At 49.3% G+C, this 22439-nt stretch overlaps 1 protein-coding gene and 1 long non-coding RNA gene across 7 annotated transcripts in view; both read right to left on the bottom strand.

Moving 5' to 3' along the window:
• LOC115301114 overlaps positions 1-3355 on the bottom strand; it is a 37656-nt gene extending 34301 nt beyond the window's left edge. For all 3 annotated transcript variants that reach the window (XR_003912974.1, XR_003912975.1, XR_003912976.1), the window contains exon 1: positions 2972-3355. This is a non-coding gene — a long non-coding RNA (uncharacterized LOC115301114). The remainder of the gene's footprint in view (positions 1-2971) is intronic.
• Positions 3356-6178: 2823 nt separating this feature from the next.
• On the bottom strand, positions 6179-10567 carry NKX2-1 (NK2 homeobox 1). 4 transcript variants are annotated; one of them, XM_029952866.1, is made up of 3 exons: positions 10390-10567; positions 8797-9182; positions 6179-7824 (listed from the first exon to the last, which is right to left on the bottom strand). In XM_029952866.1, the coding sequence occupies exons 1-3, from the start codon at positions 10422-10424 to the stop codon at positions 7088-7090; spliced, it is 1158 nt and encodes a 385-aa protein (XP_029808726.1). In that variant the 5' UTR covers positions 10425-10567; the 3' UTR covers positions 6179-7087. The 4 variants fall into 4 exon arrangements, with proteins under 4 accessions (XP_029808726.1, XP_029808727.1, XP_029808729.1 ...); XM_029952867.1 differs by having other exon boundaries at positions 10401-10567; XM_029952869.1 differs by lacking the exon at positions 10390-10567 and adding an exon at positions 10030-10088.
• Between the last annotated feature and the right edge of the window lie 11872 nt (positions 10568-22439).

Here is a 22439-nt window from a genome sequence, read left to right as displayed (position 1 = left end):
GATGTTCTCTTTAACCCATCCAGCGCTAGATTACGGCTATGGGTTGACTTTTTGTGGACTGTTTCCAAAGATTCTCCCATTGGATGTCAGCACGAAGCCAATGTGAAGTGCACATAGATAACTGAACTCTCCCTGCTATGTCAATTGTAGATAATGATATGCTGCAGTACTTCCAAAGTTTACTACAGCAGGCCTCAGCCTCAGCAGTCCTTCCAGGAAATGGTAATCAACATTTCAGTTAATAGCGCAGCTTAGTGAGTAGTAATGAACCGGCTACAACTTGTGTCTTCCCTGGCTAGGGGCGGGGATGTATGCTCTGTGCACGCCTTTGGTGAAAGAGTTGCAATTCTTTCTGAAGCACACTCAGAAGGGGAGGAGGAAGCCGTCACTGCCCAGCTCCGCACCCACCCACCCATTAGTCCCCACCCAGAAAACAGTGCCTTGCAGACCTCAAGGCACCGTCGAGTGGCCAGGCGGGGAGAATGGTTTAATCCTCTTAGGCTTCAGAGTCTCCTCTGAAAAAGCCCGTCGCTCCAAATCTGTTTAGAAACCCAGTGTTCTGGGGGCACCCGCGGGGATCCTAACCATGCCGGATTTGCTGTATACATCGGCATAGTCAGATTCGTTAAACCATTGACCTATTCTCCTAGGTTAAAACAGAGCGCCAGCCGGCTCAGAGGAAACAACTCCCAGTCCTCTTCGTGTCATTACGGTAATTCCCAGGTTTACATCTGCGCGCGCGCACTCAGTCCTATGTGTGCCGAGGAGATCCGGTAAATCGGCGGCGCGCGAACCAAATAAATCCTTGTTTTCCTAGAGCTTTGGACACCTTCGAGCAGCAGTATTGAGAGGGAAAATGCTAGGCAAGGTGGAGGCCCTACCATCCTAGATGATTTTCCACAGAATGGCTTCAGGGCAGTAGTGACTGGGGAAGGGTATCCAAGCACACTTTTCATTGCCTAACATCTTTGATTTTGTAGAAATGACATTATCAACTATTACTGAAAATCCTAGAGATGCAATGTTTGACCCTCTACCAACAGCCTGGTGGTTACTGACAATTATTGACAATTTCATCTATCAATCAAAGATAGGATTCCTGGAAATGTAGGAAATGGAGGGACAGAGGAGAAAAAGTTTGTCTTGTACCTTGTTGTCAGACTACACTCAGACCTGCCCTCTTATTTCCACTACTCTGTGAAGACCAGAATAGGAGGAGAGTTTGCTGCAAATAAGGGGGAATAAACATTTATATTTGGTTTTGTTAGCTAGCCAATAGTGTTCACACTAATAATATCTGTTAGTGGATAATGTAGATGTGACAAATGGTAATTTTTGTTATAGATTGCTTCAAGAAGTCTCATCTACCACTGTGTGTCTCAGACAACAAGTTCATTTTCTTTAAGAACAAATTTTAATATTTTCCCCAAACATAATTAGTTCTCCAGGATTTTGCATGAAAATAAATTAATATTCCAATTTAAAGTGGATATAACTGAAGAAAGTTTATCCTTGTATAATTTTTAAGGGATACTCGGTTTCATGTGAATCTTAATTGAGGCAATGAATGCATTCAACTTTTTGCATCTAACAGGTTCTGTAAGATCCCCTACTAAGAGAATCGTACATTAAGTTTTTTTTCTATTTGAATATCTTCTAAAATAGATATATGAGACAAATACATATGTATATACTTCTATAATGCATACAAAGACAGGTGTCTGTATCCAACCATTTATACCTACACACAGAGTTCACAGAATCAGATGTGAATATTAAGTTGGAGGAGAGTCCTCTTTAACAAGACCTATTGCTTGCAATTAAAAAAAACTTTTTTGCATTTCAAGCAGAGCAATAACAATAATCGATTTATATTGCAGTGTCCTACAAGTGACTAAAAAATAAATAGAACAGGAAAATGGATTTAAATTCCATCCTTTCCAAAACTTTATTTACAACTCATCATAATAAAGATAATAAATGTTTAGGAAGCAGAGATCAAATGGGAAACATCAAATAAGAAGCCTGAGACCTTGACTAGATGCCCTCCAAGTAGGGTATTAGGTCACTATCAGAGAGAAACGCAGCCTGCCACTTCAGCTGTGGCTTCCGATGAGGCAGAAACTGTGCTGTCAAGTTGCTAAGCCTGCTTCTCCTCTGCTCCTTTGAGAACCATCAAGTTGAGAATCACAACTACATGGGAAGAGGGAGCATGCAGACCCTGGGTCTCCCTTTCCATAAAACACATTCTTTCCGCTACTCTTATCCATACCCAATGCTTCCAGCCACTTGGGTGGACAAACTCACCACAGAGGGCAATTAGGAATAGGACACTCCTTCCAGAAGCTCCTGACCAAAGCAGCACAAGAAAATTTTCTGTGCTCCTAGTGGAGGAGGGATCCCAAATCAAGCCCCCCACAAAGGGTGGCCTGGAGTTGAAAAGGACACAATTGCACAATCACAAACACACCCGTTGGGAAGTCAGAGAGGGTCAGAGGAAGGTGATGTCCAGCATCTCTTAATAGGAACCTGGCAGAGCAAGGAAAACATTCAGCCTCATTCCTCCCAGTACTCACGTCTGTCACTTTCCTTCCATTCTAAAAGACACATTTCGAACAAACAAGCCAGCAAACCATGCCTAAGAGCCATATCATCTCAGATTCACATTTCCCAACAGGCTTTCTAGTTCTCCACAAATAATATCCTCGCGCACTCTGCTCCCCGCTCTAATAATTGGGGGAGGGGGGTGAGCGATGTCTAGAGAGACTGGAGACATTCGATCAGAATTCAAGGCAGCTTCTCACAACTCTCTTGTTTATAGAAAATGAATGTCTGCCTGGCTTGCTTTTAGTTCTGGAAAGGGGTCAGTCTTTATCAGTACGGTTCACACAGATCCTGGATTTTTTTTTCCCTTATCTTAAATTGACCCGCTTTTAAGATAAAGACATAATAGAGAAAGCATTGACCTTACCTGGTCCCTAATGAGTTGGAAGTCAGAAAACCCCGCTCTCGTTTCCTCTTATCTCGAGTCGCCTGGGAAGAGACTCGCGCTACCTTTTGTGCACTCGCGCCTGCAGATAGCCCCTCACCGACGCGCACACGCCGGGAAGCGCGCTCGGAAAGCGTGCGGCCTCAGTCTGAGAATTCCTCCCTGGCGTCTCAAAACCCGAGACCTCGAAGCCAGCCCCAGGCCTAACCCTGCCCCAGGAGGATTTAAAATCCTCGGAAGGCTCCCGAGCAAGGCTTCTCTTGTGTAAGGCCAAGTCCTAAACAGTGGGACGAAGACCTTCCTCCTGCGAGGCCCTTGGAGTGGAGGGCGCGGGGCCTCCTCCGCCCCCAGGAGTAAGTGCCCCGAGCGTTTCTCGCGCGGTCGGCTGGGCCTGGGTGTGATTTCACTCGAGGGCCCCAAGCTACCTCCCTCAGGGCCAGCCCCTATCCCAGAGCCGCAGCCCGGCTGCTGAGCATTCCCTGCCCCCACCCGCCTCCCGGCCTTGACGACTCCAGCTGTACCCACAAGTGTCTCTGTTGGGGGCGGCGGCAGCCGAGTCTCCCTTCTCCCCTGCTCAGAGCATCTCTGGCCCACTCTTCTCGCCTTTCCAGATCCCAGTCCAGTCCCCAGCCTGGCTGACTGAGAGGGCTGCATTCCTCCCTCTCCGACCGACAGTTCCAGGTTCCCAGGCTGGGGCGGTGGTGGTGTGCCGCTTTGGGATGCTAAACATCAAACAAGCCAAGCCAGGGGTTTCAGGCCCCGAAGCCACTAGAGCCGCTCTCCAGGGCTCTCGAGAAAGTCCCCGTGTTTACTTGGCGGCGTGGAGGTGGGGGAGAGGAGGCATGGGGGCCGCTGTCTGCAAAATCTCCCCCACTGACCGAAGCCATCAGGGCTTGGGGAAGGGTGGGGTGCATAGGCGGGGGCGCTCAGCTTCTATGGGATCTTAGAGAGAACTGCGCTGCTCCCCCCCTCCCCCCCCAACCGTGAGGTAGCTTCCGGCTTCTCCAGCACTTCAGGGCCAGGGACATCCCCAGAGGGCTGATTTCTCTAGGCTAGAACCTGGGCCAGAGAAGCTGGAGACTGAGGGGAGGTCTACTTCAGGAATAGGTGACGATAGGCATCGCAGAGGCTCATCGAGATATGGGCCTGGGAATGTCCCCAGGCTGGGGAGTTTCGCTGCGCCCAGCGCGCACGTATTTCCCTATCAAAAACCTTCAGCTTGCGTGCCACGACTGCTTCCAGAAGTTACTACAATCTACTGGCCATAGCGGGAGCTGGTGGACCCCGTGTGATGGATGGAGAAAAGCAGCCAAGCCCCTATTTGTCTCGGCCCCATTCGCAGACCCGGCTCAAATCACCCTGCTCCCCACCACCCCACCCCGAACAAGTAAACAGACTTCAAACGAAGCCGGCCTAGAAGGCAGGGAGAAGATGTATTTGATAAAACTCCATCCAGTGCAAGGGTGATAAGGCCGAGGGTACCACAACCCACTAAAACTGTGACTCTCAGGCCCCCGCTCCCGGCTAGGAGTTGGGGGAGCAGCCGCCCTTGCCAGTGTCCTGCACCTCGAGCACCGCCTGCCCCCCCCACCCCAGGCTTGTGCTGGGCCTGGGGCACGTTGAGCGGAAGCTCCCATCCCCCAAGCAATTGGGACCTTAGAGTAAACATCTCCGAGCAAAGTCTCAGCCCCAGGCTGTGATTTGACCACTTATGCACCCTGTCTGGGGCCACTGGTGCTCTTCCCAACACAGGTGTTCAAACTTTACCAATTTTTGCTTGTTTTCCAAAAGGTGAAGGCCTCCTGAGATTTTCCCCAACCAGCACACTCTGTAGACCCAACCTTCTTCGGATTCTCTGAGTCTCTTCTGGATATTGGAAACCATTTCTCAGCAGCCCCACCCAGGGGAGGAAGCTCACCCTGGCCTTCCAGTCCTAAGGCATTTGGGGAGAGGAGCCCCCAGGCAGTTAACAAAGAATATTGCTGGTCTGGAGCAAGGCCTTGGTCTATGCAATTTCCCTCACAACTGGGATATGGGGAAAGTCTGGTGAAAAAGAGAGACGGCGACAGAATGAGATGAAAAAAAGAAGAGAGGGAAGAAAAGGAAGAAAAAGATAAAACTCTAGGCACGAAATGAGTGTATGCCAAGTATGAATCCCCACAAACAGTTTCAGGTGAAGAGGGGCCCACCCGGCCACTTTTGCTGGGTAGGTTTATTAAGGGTGACACCGAAAGCAGCAATAGCCCATCTAGGATCTATGATTTCTCTGTCCACAACCATTCCTGCCTCCTTTCCTCCCCAGGGCAATCTAAAAGTTCCCCAACAACCACACCAAAGAGACCAGGAAATTGGAAGTAGGAAAAAAGACCAAAGATGATTATTTTGCTGGGGTGGTGGTGGTGATGGGGGTGGGCAGCAAGAAGTAGAGAGTTGGGAACAGGAAAAAGATTGCTTACTACAAAGATATTTAGGAGCCAAGAGATGGAAACCGGTGGAACAAAGAGGGAAGGCCCAGCTTCCAAAGTCCTGCTTTCGTGTAGCCCAGTCAGAAACCTCCGAAGACCAGAAAGACCCTAAGAGGCTGGGGATCCGTGTCTAACCATGCATGGGAATAGCTGTTTTAGAACAGAATGGAGACCCAGATAAACTTTCCCTCTTTTGAAAATAGCCTCCCACCGAATTCCGATTCCAACCAGGCTCTCTACAGCAGATTAGAAACAAGGATTGGTGTTGAAATCTACAGGGACCATCCGTTCAGTAAAAATGATTCCTCATTCAGGATTCTTTAAAATGTATGTAATTTAAACATTTTAAAGTTTTAAACGTTGCCTTAGCTGTATAAGACCACAGTAGACACTTGGAGGTTTCAAAAAAACAGAAGCCTGGTGCTGAAAATGAATCCTTTGGTCTCTTTCTCTTCCTTTCTCCCATCCCCTCCTGATAGAAGTATTTAGCTTTTTTTCCTTTCAATTGCCAAGTCCCAGGACTCCTCAAGGTTTGGTTCTGCTCAATCCGGAGACAGAACAAAACTCCATTTCCCTGGGGGACAAGGACTCTGGGCTCAGCTCTTTAGCTGGTTTAGGATCCTTTCAGCCCCCAAACAATTCCAACCCCATTAGGCCAATGATGAGCCAACCCCACCACCACCAAAAAATGCCTTTTAAAGTCAAATCAAAACCAAACAAAAGGTGGACTTTTAATCAGAAAAAGAATCCTTTTAATTTGTATAATTTATTAGAAGCTTCTTAGGAACTATATTTAAGCCAAATATCTACATAAGTTACAACAGAAAAAGACTGACGCTGCAAATACCAAACTGCCAAATAATATACACAGATTTGTCAATGCCCATAAAAAATATGATGGGCTGGGGCTGGGGATTGGTTTTGTTTTTGTTTTTTACAACAAAATGTACAGATTACTAAAAACTAGGTGTGTAGTCCAACTTTTGACAGCGTTTTACAGCTACAAGTTCACATCAAACATTAAACAATTTTAGCCAGGGCTTTTCCCCGGGGCTGAGTCTGGGCGGCCAGAGGGCGCTGGGAGGGGGCATTTCCTTTGTGTCAGTGACAAGTGGGTCCTGTGGAAGAGTCTTTCCTCTCCCCAGCCCCCATCTCCCCTTCATAAGAAATCCGGGTATTTACTAGTGAGTCTGCCTTGCTGGTATAGCGTACCCAGAGTGAAGTTTGCGATCTTCAGAGTCCAGAGCCATGTCATTGTAGAGCCCTCTCCAAAGTGCACCCTGCCTGAGCAAGTGAAACCATTTCAGTCACCTAAAAGACACCCCCAAAGCTGTTCTTGTTATGTCCTTCTCTTTTTAAAGACTTCTTAAAGAATTGGATTCACTTGGATGTTTTTCTTTTCTTATCTTTTCCTTTTTAATCCCACAAATTTTAGAAAGAAAAAAAAAGGCATCCAGCAGTTTGGCTTTTGTGTTTTTTTCCCTCGGTCTAAACGGGGCAGATTCTTAAGAAAAGTCGAAGCGCAGGGAGCGGTGGGTAGTTGGTGATGTGTGGCCGGCAGTTGGTGATGTGTGGCCGGCAGGAGGGGAAGCGATGAGGCAGCGCGCTGGGCCCGGCCTGGCCCTGTGTCCTCTCACCAGGTCCGACCATATAGCAAGGTGGAGCAAGACATGGTGCCATAGTCCGAGCCCGAGGAGTTCAGGTGGGACAGGCTGGAGACCTGGCCCTGAAGCGCCGCGGGGCTGGCGGCGTGGTGCGCCAGGTCCGGAGACTGGCCGGCGCTGCCCGGCTGGTGGCCCGGGTGTGCACCTAGACCAGGGCCACCGCTGCCCACTGAGATAGCCGCCGCTGCCGCTTGAGCAGCCTGAGCCTGCTGCTGCGCCTGCTGTTGCGCGTGGCCTTGAAGGCTGCCGGCGCCAGGCGCGGGGGCGCCTGCCTGGCAGGGCTTGCCGTCTTTCACCAGGACCGGCACTGCCACGCGGCGCGGCGACTGCTGCTGCGCTTGCTGCTGCTGTGGGCACCCGGCGCCCCCGCCGCCGCCGCCGCTGTCCTGCTGCAGTTGCTGCTGCGCCGCCTTGTCCTTGGCTTGGCGCTTCATCTTGTAGCGGTGGTTCTGGAACCAGATCTTGACCTGCGTGGGTGTCAGGTGGATCATGCTCGCCAGGTGCTCTCGCTCGGGCGCCGACAGATACTTCTGTTGCTTGAAGCGTCGCTCCAGCTCGTACACCTGAGCCTGGGAGAAGAGCACCCGGCGCTTCCGGCGTGGTGCGCTTGGCAGCGGGGCCATGTTCTTGCTCACGTCCCCCAGCGAGCCCAGGCCGCCCATGCCGCTCATGTTCATGCCGCTCGCCGGGCTCATGAAGCGGGAGACTGTAGGCGACAAACGCATAGCGTCGGCGGGGGCCGGGCCGGGCCAGGCCACCTCTGCCTTCCGCGGCCTTGGCCAGCTCTGCCCACCCCGACGGCTCCCTCCTCGCCTAAGCTGCCTCCGCCCAAAGAGGCCTAGGTGTCAAGGATGGCTAGCGCCTGCCCCAGGCCTTGCCGTCGAGGCATTTACTGGAAAGCTCCCCGCCTCAACCCCGGTTGCCTCCCTCAGTCTCAGTGCTCCAGCCCAAAAGCAAAGTGGAGAAAGACCGCTTCTGCTCCTTTCGTGGCCATCCCCCGGCCCAAGTCGTGGGGTTATCGGGGCACAGGCGGCGAACTGGGCCCACACCAAAAGCTGGGGTCCCACGGCAGACCCCAACTTTGGGAGCGTAGGAGAGTGCAGTCTTCACTTTCCAAAGCTAGAGCCCCAGACGCTTTGCCTCTTGGCCGCTCTCTCCTGTCAGCCCCAATGAGGGCACTTGCTCGGCCCATTTACAGCCCCCTCTGGAGCCGCGCGCGCCCTTCCACCTGCCTAGACTGGAGAGCCAGCCGGGCCGGACGCCTGAGCGTGTCGCAGTAGGACAGCTTCTGGCCCGGCCAGGACGCGCCTCTCTACTCCCTGCTCGCCCCCAGCTCCCTTAGGGTTTTTTTTATTGTTGCTGCTGCTGAGGTGGGGGCGCTCCCTCGGCACTCTGAGGTCTCCTGCGCGGAGCAGAGCTCCTAGTCGGCCGCATCTGGGACATGCCGAATACTAGCACCTGCCCGCAGGACCTCAGCGTTACCAAGTGTCTCTTCTGGGACACCTCAATCCAGCAGGGGGAAGAATCCCCAGCTCCCGCACCCTACTCCCTGGTGCGGCTGCCGGGCCGCCCACCCTGACGCCCAGTGCGCAGCTGGCAGGAGCCGCGCCTTCTGGGCTGCTCTCCCCGCGCCCCCCATACTTAGCCCGCGGCCCGGCGGTGGGGCGGCCTCACTTACTGGCGGGGAAGCGCGGGTCTGGGTTGGCGCCGTACCATCCGGGGCCCGAGGCGCTGTTCCGCATGGTGTCCTGGTACGGCGGCAGCTCACTCATGTTGCCCAGGTTGCCGTTGCAGTAGCCCCCCACGGCGGAGTGCGAGAGCTGGGGCACCCCTGCCGCCGTCATGTGGTAGGCGGCGGTGACGGCGCCGTGGTGCCCCACGGCGTGCTGCTGCATGGCTGCGGCCGGCGGAGCCGCCTGGCCCTGCCTGTAAGCCGCCAGCGGAGCCCCGAGGCCGCCGCCCTCCATGCCCACTTTCTTGTAGCTTTCCTCCAGGGGACTCAAGATGTCAGACACTGAGAACGGAGTCGTGTGCTTTGGACTCATCGACATGATTCGGCGGCGGCTGGAGGAGGAAGGAAGAGGAGGAAAAAAAAAGGGAGAGGGGGAAGGCGAAGCCTCGCTGCTTTTTTTTTTCTCCCTTTGCCAAATATTCTGGTGTTACCTTAACGCCGATCTTGTTGGATGTACACGTAACCGAGTGGACCGAGTCCGCCTTAATTGGCTTGAGTAGAGGCTCGGGGGCTGCCTCGCGTTTGTTTTAGCCCGGCGCCAGGTTTTAGGCAGCCACCAGAGGCGGGGCGTAAGCGCTAAAGCAACAAGACAATAGAAGCCTACATCTTGCCCGAGATAATTAGCTTACATGCTGATGACAAGGTAAACACCTTTAAGTTTCACTTGTCAGGATTTTTAGGTCTCAAAGAGGGAGAGAGAGAGAGAGAGAGAGAGAGAGAGAGAGAGGCAGAGACACGACCCAAAGCATTTCTTTCCTCCTCCCCCGGACACCCCCACTCCATTTTTTGTGGGGTGCGGGCGGTGCGCGGGGGGGGGGAGACAGGGGAGGGAAAGGAGGAGGGAACCGAGAGAGGGGAGGGCTAGAGGTGGGGTGAGGAGTAGCCGAGGAGGAGGGATGGCGGGGAGGAAGAAAGGTGAATGCTGCTTTGCAACCAACTTTCGGAGTTACAAAGTGAACCACTTTCCAATATAGTCGGGATTCCCAGGCGGGGACAAGTCTTTAGAGGGAGGGGGCCAAGGGACAGGGTAGGGGTTTCACCTGAGCCTGCTGGGGCTGCTCCTCCCTCCCGCCGCGGCCTCCCAGCCCCGCGCCTTCCCACTGCTTCCGGACCACATCGGGCTTCGCGGCGCCGAGCCCCAGTCGCCAACCAAACGAGCTCGCAAGTCTGGGGACGAACCCTGGGGCCGCACTGTTGTTCTGCGTTTCTGTCCGTCTGTCTGCCTCTTCTGCCGCCGTCAGAGGGACACCTCTGCTCCCCGCCCCCTTTCCCCCTACCCGAGAGAGAATCCCAGCGGGCGGAGGGGACGCTGAGCAGGGGATCGGCTGCCTCGGAGAGGCTGTCCCAGATCCCCGCGTTCCCCTCCCCCAGCTCAGGGTCTTCTCAGCGGTCCAGGGCCCCCTGCATCACGTCCCCCCACCCTACCCGCGGCTCCCTTTCCCCACCCCCATTCCTGGCCAAGGCAAGCACACTACTGGCCGCCAGAGCTGGGAAGCTGGGGGGCACTAACCCGAAGGGCCATTGCTGAAGTTGCCCCACCTCGAACAAACCTGGTGTCCCCGACCCTCGCCCATCGCCCGGACACGCGGGGTTCTGGGGCTGGAGCTGACTTTCCGAGGACATCACAACCCCAGCACCCGAGCCCAGGGCCACGCGGTTTTCCCCTCTGATGCTTCAGGGAGGGCGCGGGCAGGGAGCGTCGTGAGTACCCGCCCGCCTGTTGCCGGGCGGAACTGAGCCTGAACCCCGGCGGGACCAGCTGGCCGGGAGGGGGCGAATCCCGAGGCGCGAGCAGCCCAGCAGGCGGGAGGCTGGGCTGAGGCTCGCCTCCGCCCGGAGCTCAGCCATGCAAAAGTGCACTTGCTTCCCCGGGAATAACCAAATATCTTTGTTTAAAGTGGCGGCGTAAATGGCCAGTCGCTTTGTGGCCACGCTGGATATTAGTAGATGAGGATCATTCTGCTTCAATTGGGCGCCTCTCATCCAGCGAGCAAGAAACTGCTTAGGAGGAAGTGGGTTTCCTGTCTGCGCGTTCCCAGGCTTCAAGTGTGAGCCCCGCGCCTTGAGGGTCCTTGGGAGCCTGGAGAGGGGGAGCTGTGGGCTTTCGCTCCCCAGCCGGGCCAGAGGCACCGGCCTTTTTGCTCCGGCCAGGCCCCGGCCTCCAGCCTACTGGACTTCAGTGTCGAGCCCTGCGTGGTAGAGATCCCGAGACCCACTGCGACTTTCCCCCCTTAAATTCTAAACGTTTCGCCGTTGTTTCGGTTTGGTTTTTCTTTGGCTCTTTTAGCTTCCTCTCTGGCTAGAGGCTGGGAGGGTGGAAAGCTCCTTGTCCAGGCTGGGGCCTCCAGCACACTGAGAGGATTCTCGAATTTGGTTTTTTGTTTTCACATTTTCTTTCTCCTCCTTGTAGAGAAGGAGCTCCCAATGATGAACAGGCACTTTTGAACGATTTAATTCAGCAGGTTAGGCGCCTTTTCCATTAACAGCAATTGTAGTAAGGAAACTTTTGTTTATTGGCTTTTTAGCATTCTAGTTCTCTCCCTGAGAAGTGTTCTGTGCTCCCTCAATATAAAGCCAACTTCTATACTAACATTCAGTTTCCTCACCGACTACGTTGCCTGTGAAGGGTGAGAAAGCCCAGGGCACCCCCTTCCTCCCAAATGGGCCCATGTTTTTGCCCAGCTCCCCTGGTGGCTTTGCGGCAGGCAACCCCGAATTTGGGCGCCGAGATGAGCTTGTCGGTTGTACTTCGAAAGACAAGCGCCAAGCCGGTTGCTTGCACTTCTTCCAAGGGTCTTCTCTGGGGTGGGGGGATGGAAGGGGGCGCTCTCAGGAGGGCTCAGACTCCATCAACTGCGCCTTTATCTCTGTGATGTCTAAGCCCAGGGAGGAAGGATGGAAGACGACGCTGGGCTCAAATGAACCGTCGAGGAGAGCAGACAAAACTGAATACAGATCTTGTCTGCAGGCGGCCCAGAATCCCCCACTTTGTTTTGACTGGGGTCTTATTGCCACAGCGGGGTGGGTTTCCCAGTCACCAGTCTTCTTTCTCCCTTTCCCTCTCCTTTATTTCACATTACTGATAAGTATAAGAAACACCAAGTATAGAATGGTGTACGTCTCTCCCAGTCTCAATGCCGGTTAGAAATGGAGGTAATTCTTCACAAGGTTTCTCTATGATTCAAATAAGATCGGGCACATAAAAGCTCTTTGAAAGCTTTAGAAAAAATTTAATTTCATTGCCAAAGCTCTAGATTTATATATTGTCGTTAGCACCACCCCACCCCCACCCCCTGCCCTGCCTTTAGGCCTTGAATCTGAGTGAAGGGGAGAGTTGGGTGCATCTTCCGCAGTCCCTGAGCCTGGGCCTCCGTCCCTCGGCAGCTGTGCAGTCCGGCAGCAGGCACCGGCGCACGTGGCTAGCAACTACTGCCGCCCACCCTCAGGCTGGCAGACTGGACCTCGACCCCGCCACGCAGCAGGCGTTGTGTCTGCATTGAGCTGGAGCTGGGACGGGGGTTGGGATGTAACGAGCGGCGGCTCACCGAGGCTGCTGCTCCGCGCTCCTCCCCTCTCCTCCTCCCAGGCAACCAAGACTATGCCGCACCTCCCCTGGCAGGTGCTCACACAAGCACTAACTCTGGACTAGAACTCGCCGGGCCTTTGCACTACCTTGCATCACCCGAACCCTTCCCCCGCACGTCTTCTACCTTTGCCCCTTACACACACACACACACACACACACACACACACACACACACACTGCCCTACACTCTCCGCTAGTTGTGCTGCACTGCCAAGAATAAGCCTGAAGGACTAAGACGTCTAGCGGAGGGAAATGGCAGGTATCTCTATCTCTGAGCTTGCGGGACCAGAGGCCTGGAGAGTCCGTCCCTGGGCCCCAATACCTCTTCCTAACCCAGCAGTGTCCTTTCTTTTAGCTACCTCCCAGACAGATCTCAAATAGGGTAACCCAGATTAAACCAGTAATTTCTTAATGGCTGCAGGGAATACTTGGGAACCCTGAGTCCTCCTATAGGTCCACCCCCCCACTTCAGTAACTCTCACGGGCAGAGTGGGCGCAGTGGGGCCCATTTTGGACTCTCAAGGAGCTTTCCCTGGTGTGGCCACACACGCTCACCTCAACTCCCGCCACACTGCTTTGCTCTCTGCAGCTTGACATGGAATCTAAGGAGCCCAGGAGGCTCAGGCTCAGGCCCAGGCAGGACCAGGGACGCGTGGAACTACCATCAACCTTTGCTCACCATCCTTATGGCCAGAGGGAAACGCCTTTCTGTCCCTCAAGAGTCACTTCTTGAGAATTTAGGACAGAGGGCTGTGTGACTTGGAGTCTGTAGCTTGGACCACAAGAGAAATGAAAAGTCCTCCCCAATCCTCAGTGCCACATTTTCCTTTTTTTTTTTTAAATGTTTTATTTATTATTGAGACAGAGAGAAACAGAGCATGAGCGGGGGAGGGTCAGAGAGAGAGAGGGAGACACAGAATCCGAAGCAGGCTCCAGGTGCTAAGCTAGCTGTCAGCACAGAGCTCGATGCGGGGCTCAAACCCATGAACCTGAGATCATGACCTGAGCCAAAGTCGGCAGCTTAACCCACTGAGCCACCTACGTGCCCCAACATTTTTCTAATTCTCTTCCTGGCCCTTCACACCTCTCTTAGGACAGTGAGTGGCCATGGTCCCTTCTGGTGTTATCTTGCTTCAAATTTTGTCACAATTCCTGATTTATTCAACAAATATTTATTGAGTACAGGCTCTGTGGTAGGCCTAAAAATTCAGCTTTAAACAAACTAGACGTGTTTACACCACAGAGCTTATAAACTAACAGTAAGTCACCCAAATAATATGTACATAGTTATTTTGTGACAATGTTACTCTGGGAGCCAACCAAGATAAAGAAGGTTTCAATGAAGATGTGAAGGGGGGGGGGGTAGGGCGGGAATGGGAAGTTCTTCCCCATATCTGATCTTAAAGTGCTCAGGAGTCATAGGTGGAGCATTTGAGTACAAGTCAGAAGTGCTGGGACTCCAGTCCTAGCTCTGCCACCTTTCAGCTCTGTGGACTCCCACCACACCCTGGAGCCACTCCCCTCACAGCCTGAGTAACCTAAGGTGTTGTCTACTGGCCTCCTCCATTTACATACGATCCTGTTTTATTTATCCTTGAATTTTACAGTGTCTCAAGAAATGTTGAATTAAGGAAACAAAGCCTCTTAGCACCTAATTCTTAAATGGCAAAAAAAAAAAAAAAAAGGCATAATCTCCCCCTGTGTACCTCCCAGGTTGTACTAGGGGTCCAAGTATTTAAGGATGAGATCCTGTGCGTTACTTTGTAAAGCATAAGAATCGCTAGCAAATGAAAGGGGTTATACCTTATGATTCTGTATCTTGAATTTATAGAAACTATGAATCCAGTCTTCTAACTCTGCATGAAGCTCTTTGGGCCCTCTGTTCCTATGCCCAGACGCCCCGTGGGCCAGCAGTCTCAGCCAGGAGCAGGCTCCCGAGCCTGACTCAGCTGGGTTCTCAGTGCCTTGGAGGCAACGGACACCCAGGAAGAGAAAGCAGGAACGCAGCCAGGCGCGGTGGGGGGGGGGTCGTTGCTCCCCAATCCTGAGATCCAAGGAACGGAGAATCCGCCCCCTCTGGAGGGCGTCTTTCTCTCCCTGAAGGATCTCACTGGAACTCCTTGAGCCTTTTTCCCAGGCACCAAATGTGAGCCTCTGGGAGATCTATGCGTAAAGGGTTGGGGGGTCTCCCGAGGAGGCTTTTGCAGACGCTGTTCGCTGGTCGAGGAACAGATTCAGAGCTAAGGCGCGCTCCCTCTACTGCTCCCTGTCTGTACTTGGGCGTCCAGCGTCTTTGAGGGCGCACCTTCCTTTTGCGGACACTCTCCTGAAGCCGTGGCTTCTGCACAGGCCCTAGGGGTGGGGATGGGAGGCTATGCTAGGATGTCTGAGAGCAGCTCCAGTGTCACCCTCTCCCTGAACTGGTTCTGTCTCGTGTTGGAGCGGGAGTCCGCCCAGAAAGGAGAGTCCATCCTCCGGCCTTTGGTGTCAAAGAACCTTTTCCTCTGTCAGGTCCAGACTTCAAGAGGTTCATACCTGTAGTCTCAGAACTTGCCTATTTTCATGTCAAACGGTTCAAGCCTAATTCAACTTGTCTCAAGTTATGTACAGTCAGAGCCCCCATAGTTAAGGCGCCCCCTGGCGGGAAGAGATCTTCGGTAGCAGCGACTCTGGGGACTGGGTTAAAAAGTTGAGAGAAGGAAATTCAGCGCTACCAGCATCCTTTGAAATGCGGAGAAACCGAGATCGTGGTGGGAAGGGGGGAGGAGGGGCCGACCCGCAGCTGCTGGGAGACCCAGTGAGGCCAATGCGGGGCGCCCTGGAAGAGAGAAGCATAAAAGTAGAGTCAGAGTCCTATAGCGAATTGGCTTGTTTCCTCCCAGTTTTTCGTTCCTGTTTAAATTAAGAGCCTGTAATTGGGCGACAGCGTGGACGGTGGTGATTTCGCCATAGTCTGGACAGTTAGGAAGCCCCCATCCTAAGGAAGGGGACACCCTAGGAGGCGCGTGCAGTTTGGAAGAAAGTTTTGGAGCGACTGCTGAAGCCGAAGAAATGACAGATTCAAGAAGGATCCTCGCGGCGGCGCGACTGTTTCGCCCTAGGACCTTTACAGCTGCATTCAACTTTAGATAGCTGAAACCTGCAGCTCGTCCTCTCTTCCGTGTGAGCCCCAGGGCCTGTAGTAGTGCTTTCCTCGGAGTCGACAAAACGCGCTGGCGTTTATTTCTTCCGTTCCTTTCCCCTATCTCCCACCTTTCTCAACCCACAACACTGGATCCAGGCAAAGTTTCAAGTAGCCGCATTAACATCCCCGCCAGGCGCTCTCCGGGAGATTTCAGCTGTTTCGGGTTTTCTGGGAGGTGACCTAGGTTGGCTTCTCCGTCGCTCGCCTCCCAGGACTCTGGGTCGGCCTCGGACTGTAGCGGACCAATGCGATCAGCAGCGCCCTCTTCCAGCCACCGGGAGAACTGCATCCTCCGGGCCGTCCTGGGGAAGAAAGCTTTGTTCCCAGGTCCGCCAGGCAAGACTGGCAGCGTTCAGAGACAGGTAGTGGTTCATCTCCACGAATTTGCCCATCTAACTGTTCATCATATTATAGAGTCTACCGTACACCTGGCTGCTAATCGGTCTACCCAAAACCACCGCAATATAGGTGTTATGATGGATTCTTGGGATCCAGGAAAAGCTCATGTGTAGGGCCATGGAAACTGCTGTGCTATCTAAAGCTTTCTTTTAATTATGCTTTCCCTCGATGTCCAGTTATAATTTCCTATCCGTATCTGACGGCATTTCGATACGTATTTGGTGGCCCGTGTAGAAGCTTGCACTTTCTGCATGTCTGAGGTCTGCAGAAAGCAATGACCCCACTGGCTCGACACAGGGGGCCCTCCTTGCTATTGCAGCAGTAGGTGGACAGCACTTAGAAAATATACTGGATCGAGAATACTTTAGAAACTAGTTACACTCCAGCCCTCCGATCTCTGGCACAAACTCACCTAGCCAGGCTTTCTTCCCAGATATTCCCCTGCTTGTACCTTTGCTAAGACTGGATCCTCTCCACCCCAACTCCTCATGTGCTTACATTACTCAGCTTTTGTTTTTTCACTTAGTCAGAATATCATTTCCACCTCCATAACTAAGTCATGCCCTTCTTTTAAAAAAGCCCAATCATCTCTTCCAAAAATGAAAGGTCTGGCACATAGTAGGAGCTCAATATGTTTGCAGAACAAAGAGATGGATCTATATTGCCCTTGTCTCTTACATTAATAAGATAATTCACTCTAATGGAATGATTTCCTAGTTTCATATGTTTGTGTTCTCCTTTCAGCTAGACTGTTGGGCCCTTGAGTTCGAGGGTTATGCCAAACACTTAGACATGTCCCGAGAAATGAGCTCAGTGCACTGCAGCACTTGATACTGTTAATCATCTTTTTTCAAAATTCTTTCATTGGCTTCAAAGTCACCACCCCGTTATGGTTCTCCTCGGTTTCTGGCTATTATTTTCTCCATTGTTGGGCTTCTTTCCTCCCCTGTATGCCTATCTCCATGGCTTCAACTACCATCTACTGTTGATGGTTTCCAAGTATGTACTTCCAGACAACCACTCCCCAGAGTTTCAGACATAGAGTTCCAATTGCTTATCTTCTCATATGAATGTCTGCCAAACTTAATATATCCCAATCTGAACTCAAAGTACTGCCACAACTGGCTTCTTGTTTTGTGTTCTTGATCTAGGTGAATCGCATGAACATGTCCCCTCCCCATAATTCCACTCTCCACCCCATTGGCTCTTGTATTAGTCTGCTTAGGCTGCCATAACAAATTATCATAGACTGGGTAGCTTAAACAACAGAAATTTATTTTTTCCCAGTTCTGGAAGCTGGGAAGTCCAAGATCAAACTTGTGCAGTTTAGTTTCAGGTGAACTCTTCCTGGCTTGTGTACAGCACCTTTTAACTGAAGAGAAGATCTCTCTCTCTCTGTCTCTCTCTCCCTGTTCCTATAAGGCCACAGTCCTATTGGATTAGAGCCTCACCCTCGTTTAACATATTTAACATTAATTATCTCCTAAATGCTTTATTTCCAGGTAGAGTTATATTGATGGTTAGGGCTTCAACTTCTGAATTTGGGGGACAGATTCAGTCCAAACCAGCTTCTAGGCCATATACATGAACATTATCCTTTTCTTCTTCCTCATCCAATTACTCATAAAGTCATATCAATTCCACATCTTAGATGCCTCCCAAACCCAGCCCTACTTCTTCAGAACCAGTTCTTCTCTCTTTACACTTCCATCAAGGCCATTCATCATCGATTGCCTATCATGTAATTCTTGTTTCTACCTTTAGGCTCTCTCCACTCTAGCCTATGGTTCTTGTCCACAGGACAGAATCCAACATATTTCTCCAAAGTAATTTCTCCCTGCCTGACTACCTACCTCTTCTCCCCCTTATCTCCAGCTACCTAGACTTTTGATGAAGGAGCTCACTGAGAGGACACGACTACTGGCTGACCTGTGAACTGAACCAAGGCAGTCAGGGGCTCCTCACCCCCTCCCCTGTCCTTTGAATGAGCATTCTGCTTGCCTTCTCTGCCCCCAGAAGCTGCCCCAAGGACACTGCCTTGAGATAGTGGTGTTGAGACCATTTTGATGGTATACGGAACACAGACCCAGTAAGGCCTCTATGTAGACTTTTAAGATTCAGCAGGTTGGTGGGGAAATCTACTCCTCTTGCAGCTCCCAGAAGCACCTCCTCCTAAGTTCACTTGCTCATTAAAACTACCAGCTATCAATCTGAAGGGGTCTGCCTTTTTCTGCAGTCTTTCCCTACCCTCTCTTACCCTCCAGGTTAAGTTGTTGCAACCAAATACTTCCCGCATTTCATTTTATACAGTTGAGGTACACCTGACGTACAATAAACTGCACATATTTACACTAGAAAGTTTGATTACGCTTTGATGTACATATGTACCTGGGAAACCATGACCACAATCAAGGTAATAAACATATCTAGCCTCACAAAAGTTTCTGCTGACCCTTAGTAAGTGCTCTCCTGCTCCCTCTCTGTACCCCTCCTAGGCACTGAGCAATAACTGACTTGCTTTCAGACACTACAGATTAGCATCATTTTCTAGAATTTTATACAAACTATTTTGCACTTTATTTTGTCTGGCTCTTCACACCTAATTAATTACCTAGTGTAATTATTTTGAGATTCATTAATGTTGCTACATGTATTCAAAGGGTTGTTTGTTTGTTTGCTGAGTAATATTCAATTGTATGAATATTGTGTTTTCCATTCAACTGTAGATGCACATTTGGTTTATTTCCAGTTCGGGGCTATTACAAATAAAGATGCTATAAAACATTTATGTCAAGTCTTTATGCAGACATATCCTTTGATTTGTCTTGGGTAAATACGTAGGAGTAGAATAGCCTCCATGTGTGTCAAAGTGTTCATCATTTGTCATTAAGGATGATGATAATCATAAGCTTTATGTAGATGCTCTTTATCAGTTTGAGAGAGTTGCCTTCTATTTCTATGTGCTGAGAGTTTACATCAGAAATGGATATTAGATTTTGTACAGCACTTTTCCTGCATTTTCTAAGATGACCTTGTCATTTTTTATTTTTACTCTATTAATAAGGTGAGTTACATTAACTGATTTTTGAAGGTTAAACCAATCTTGCCATTCTAGGATAGATTCCATGTGGTCATCATTTTTAGCCATTTTTAATATTACTATTTTTGATTGGCTGATGGTTTCTTTTTTTTTAATGAGTTTTTGAAATGTTTCTTTTTGAGACAGAGAGATACAGAGTGCAAGTAGGAGAGGGGCAGAGAGAGAGGGAGACACAGAATCTGAAACAGGCTCCAGACTCTGAGCTGTCAGCATAGAACCTGATGCAGGGCTCGAACCCATGAACTGCAAGATCATGACCTGAGCCAAAGTCGGCCACTTAACCAACTGAGTCACCTACATACCCCCAAAATAATATTTTTAAAAGACGGTAATAAAATCTTATAGTACTAATGGTTTTAATATTTTTCTTTTCTTTTGTGAACATTTAAGAAACTTTGTCTTTTAGCTTTTTAAAACGTTTTTTACATACCAGACAAATGATGACTTAAGTGATAAAGTAATGGTTGATATGCAAATTAATAAAGTTTAAAACTTGTTTCAGTCAACATTAAAGGTTTATTTGTAAACTCATTGCGTTTTTCTTAAAGGAAGATTGTATTAGAGACCTATAAAAGCTTAATTAGCCTGATGGTTTTGTGATAAACATTAATTTGAATATCTTCCTACTATGATGGAATTTTATTAATTTCTAAACAATTTATTTTTATTTATTTAATTTTGCTAATTAACTTTTTTAAAGTTTTTTCTTTTATAGTTTATTGTCAAGTTGGTCTCCTATAACCCAGTGCTCATCCCCACAAGTGCCCTCCTCCATGTCCCTCACCCCTCTTCTCCTCTCCTCCATCAACCCTCAGCTTGTTCTCAGCATTCAAGAGCCTCTTATGATTTGCCTCCCTCCCTCTCCCCACCTATTTTTTCCCCTTCACCTCCCCCATGGTCCTCTGTTAACTTTCTCCTGTTACACTTATGAGTGAAAATATATGGTATCTGTCCTTCTCTGCCTGACTTATTTCACTCAGCATGACACCCTTGAGGTCCATCCATGTTGCTACAAATGGCCAGATTTCATTCTTTCTCATTGCCATGTAGTATTCCATTGTATAGATAAACCACATCTTCTTGATCCATTTATCCATTGATGGACATTTAGGCTCTTTCCATGATTTGGCTATTGTTGAAAGTGCTGCTATGAACATTGGGGTACATGTGTCCCTATGCATCAGCACTTCTGTATCCCTTGGGTAGATCCCCAGCAGTGCTATTGCTGGGTCATAGGGGAGTTCTATTGTTAATTTTTTGAAGAACCTCCACACTGTTTTCCAGAGCAGCTGTACCAGTTGACATTCCCACCAACATTGTAGGAGGGTGCCCGTTTCTCCACATCCTCGCCAGCATCTATAGTCTCTTGATTTGTTCATTTTAGCCACTCTGACCAGCATGAGATGGTATCTCAGTGTGGTTTTGATTTGTATTTCCCTGATGATGAGTGATGCTGAGCATCGTTTCACGTGTCTGTTTGCCATCTATATGTCCTCTTTGAGAAGTGTTTATTCATGACTTCTGCCCATTTCTTCACTAGATTATTCGTTTTTTGGGTGCGGAGTTTGGTGAGTTCCTTATAGATTTTGTATATTAGCCCTTTATCTGATATGCCATTTGCAACTATCTTTTCCCATTCTGTTGGTTGCCTATTAGTTTTCTTGATTATTTCTTTTGCAGTGCAGAAGGTTTTTATCTTGATGAGGTCCTAATAGTTCATTTTTGCTCTTGATTCCCTTGCCTTTGGGGATGTGTCAAGTAGGAAATTGCTGCGGTTGAGGTCAAGGAGGCTGTTTCCTGCTTTTTGATGGTTTCTTGTCTCACATTGAGTTTATTTTTTGTGTGTGGTGTAAGAAAGTGGTTTAGTTTCATTCTTCTGCATGTTGCTGTCCAGTTCTCTCAGCACTACCTGTTAAAGAGGCTGTCTTTTTTCCATCGGATACTCTTTCCTGCTTTGTCAAAGATTAATTGGCCATATACATTCGTGGGTCCAGTTCTGGGTTCTCTATTCTATTCCATTGGTCTGTCTATTTTTGTGCCATACCATACTATCTTGATAATGACAGCTTTGTAGTAGAGGCTAAAGTCTGGGATTGTGATGCCTCCTGTTTTGGTTTTCTTCTTCATTGTTACTTTGGCTATTCAGGGTCTTTTGTGGTTCCATACAAATATTAGGATAGTTTGTTCTAGCTTTGAGAAGAATGCTGGTGCAATTTTGATTGGGATTGCATTCAGTGTGTAGATTTTCTGGGTAATAATGACATCTTAACAATGTTTATTCTTCTGATCCATGAGAATGGTTTTCCATTTCTTTGTGTCTTCTTCAATTTACTTCATAAGTTTTCTATAGTTTTCATCATACTGATCTTTTGTATCTTTGGTTAGGTTTATTCCTAGGAATTTTATGGTTTTTTGTGCATTTGTGAATGGGATCAGTTTCTTGATTTCTCCTTCTGTTGCTTCATTATTGGTGTATAAAATGCAACCAATTTCTGTACTTTGATTTTGTACCCTGCGACTTTGATAAATTCATGTATCAGTTCTAGAAGGCTTCTGGTGGAGTCTGTCAGGTTTTCCATGTAGAGTATCATGTCATCTATGAAAAGTGAAAGTTTGACTTCATCTTTGCTAATTCTGATGCCTTTTATTTCCTTTTGTTTTCTGATTGCTGATGCTAGGACATCCAGCACTGTGTTAAACAACAGTTATAAGAGTGGACACCCCTGTTGTGTTGATGATCTCAGGGGGAAAGCTCTCAGTTTTTCTTTATTGAGGATGATATTAGCTGTGGGCTTTTCATAAATGGCTTTTATGATGTTTAGAGTAAGTTCCTTCCATCCCAACTTTCTCGAGGGTCTTTATTAAGAAAAGATGATGTATTTTGTCAAATGCTTTTTCTGCATCTATCGACAGGATCATATGGTTTTTATCTTTTCTTTTGTTGATGTGATGTATCACATTGATTGATTTGTGAATATTGAACCAATCCTGTAACCCCGGAATGAATATCACTTGATCATGGTGGATAATTCTTCTTATATGCTATTGAATTTGATTTGCTAGTATCTTGTTAAGTATTTTTGCATCTGTATTCATCAAGGATATTGGGCTGTAGTTCTCTTTTTTGGTTAGGTCTCTGTCTGGTTTGGGAATCCAAGTGATGCTGGCTTAGTAGAATGAGTCTGGAAGTTTTCCTTCTATTTCTATTTTTTGGAATAGCTTGGGAAGAATGGGAATTAACTCTGCTTTAAATGTCTGGTAGAATTCCCCAGGGAAGCCATCTGGCTCAGAGATCTTATTTGTTGGGAGATTTTTGATAA

The sequence above is a fragment of the Suricata suricatta genome, chromosome 9 (assembly GCF_006229205.1).
Source record: "Suricata suricatta isolate VVHF042 chromosome 9, meerkat_22Aug2017_6uvM2_HiC, whole genome shotgun sequence".
Taxonomy (NCBI): domain Eukaryota; kingdom Metazoa; phylum Chordata; class Mammalia; order Carnivora; family Herpestidae; genus Suricata; species Suricata suricatta.
This window is presented reverse-complemented; position numbering and strand designations above follow the sequence as displayed.

What these genes read in the sequence shown, in the direction of transcription:
- NKX2-1 (XM_029952866.1), bottom strand. Translation starts at nt 10,424, where the DNA reads ATGGGCGAGGGTCGGGGACACCAGGTTTGTTCGAG. An exon ending in GGACACCAGGTTTGTTCGAG is followed by an intron (nt 9,183 to 10,389) that starts GTGGGGCAACTT and finishes TTCCTCCTCCAG; the next exon opens with CCGCCGCCGAATCATGTCGA. An exon ending in AGACCCGCGCTTCCCCGCCA is followed by an intron (nt 7,825 to 8,796) that starts GTAAGTGAGGCC and finishes TGTCGCCTACAG; the next exon opens with TCTCCCGCTTCATGAGCCCG.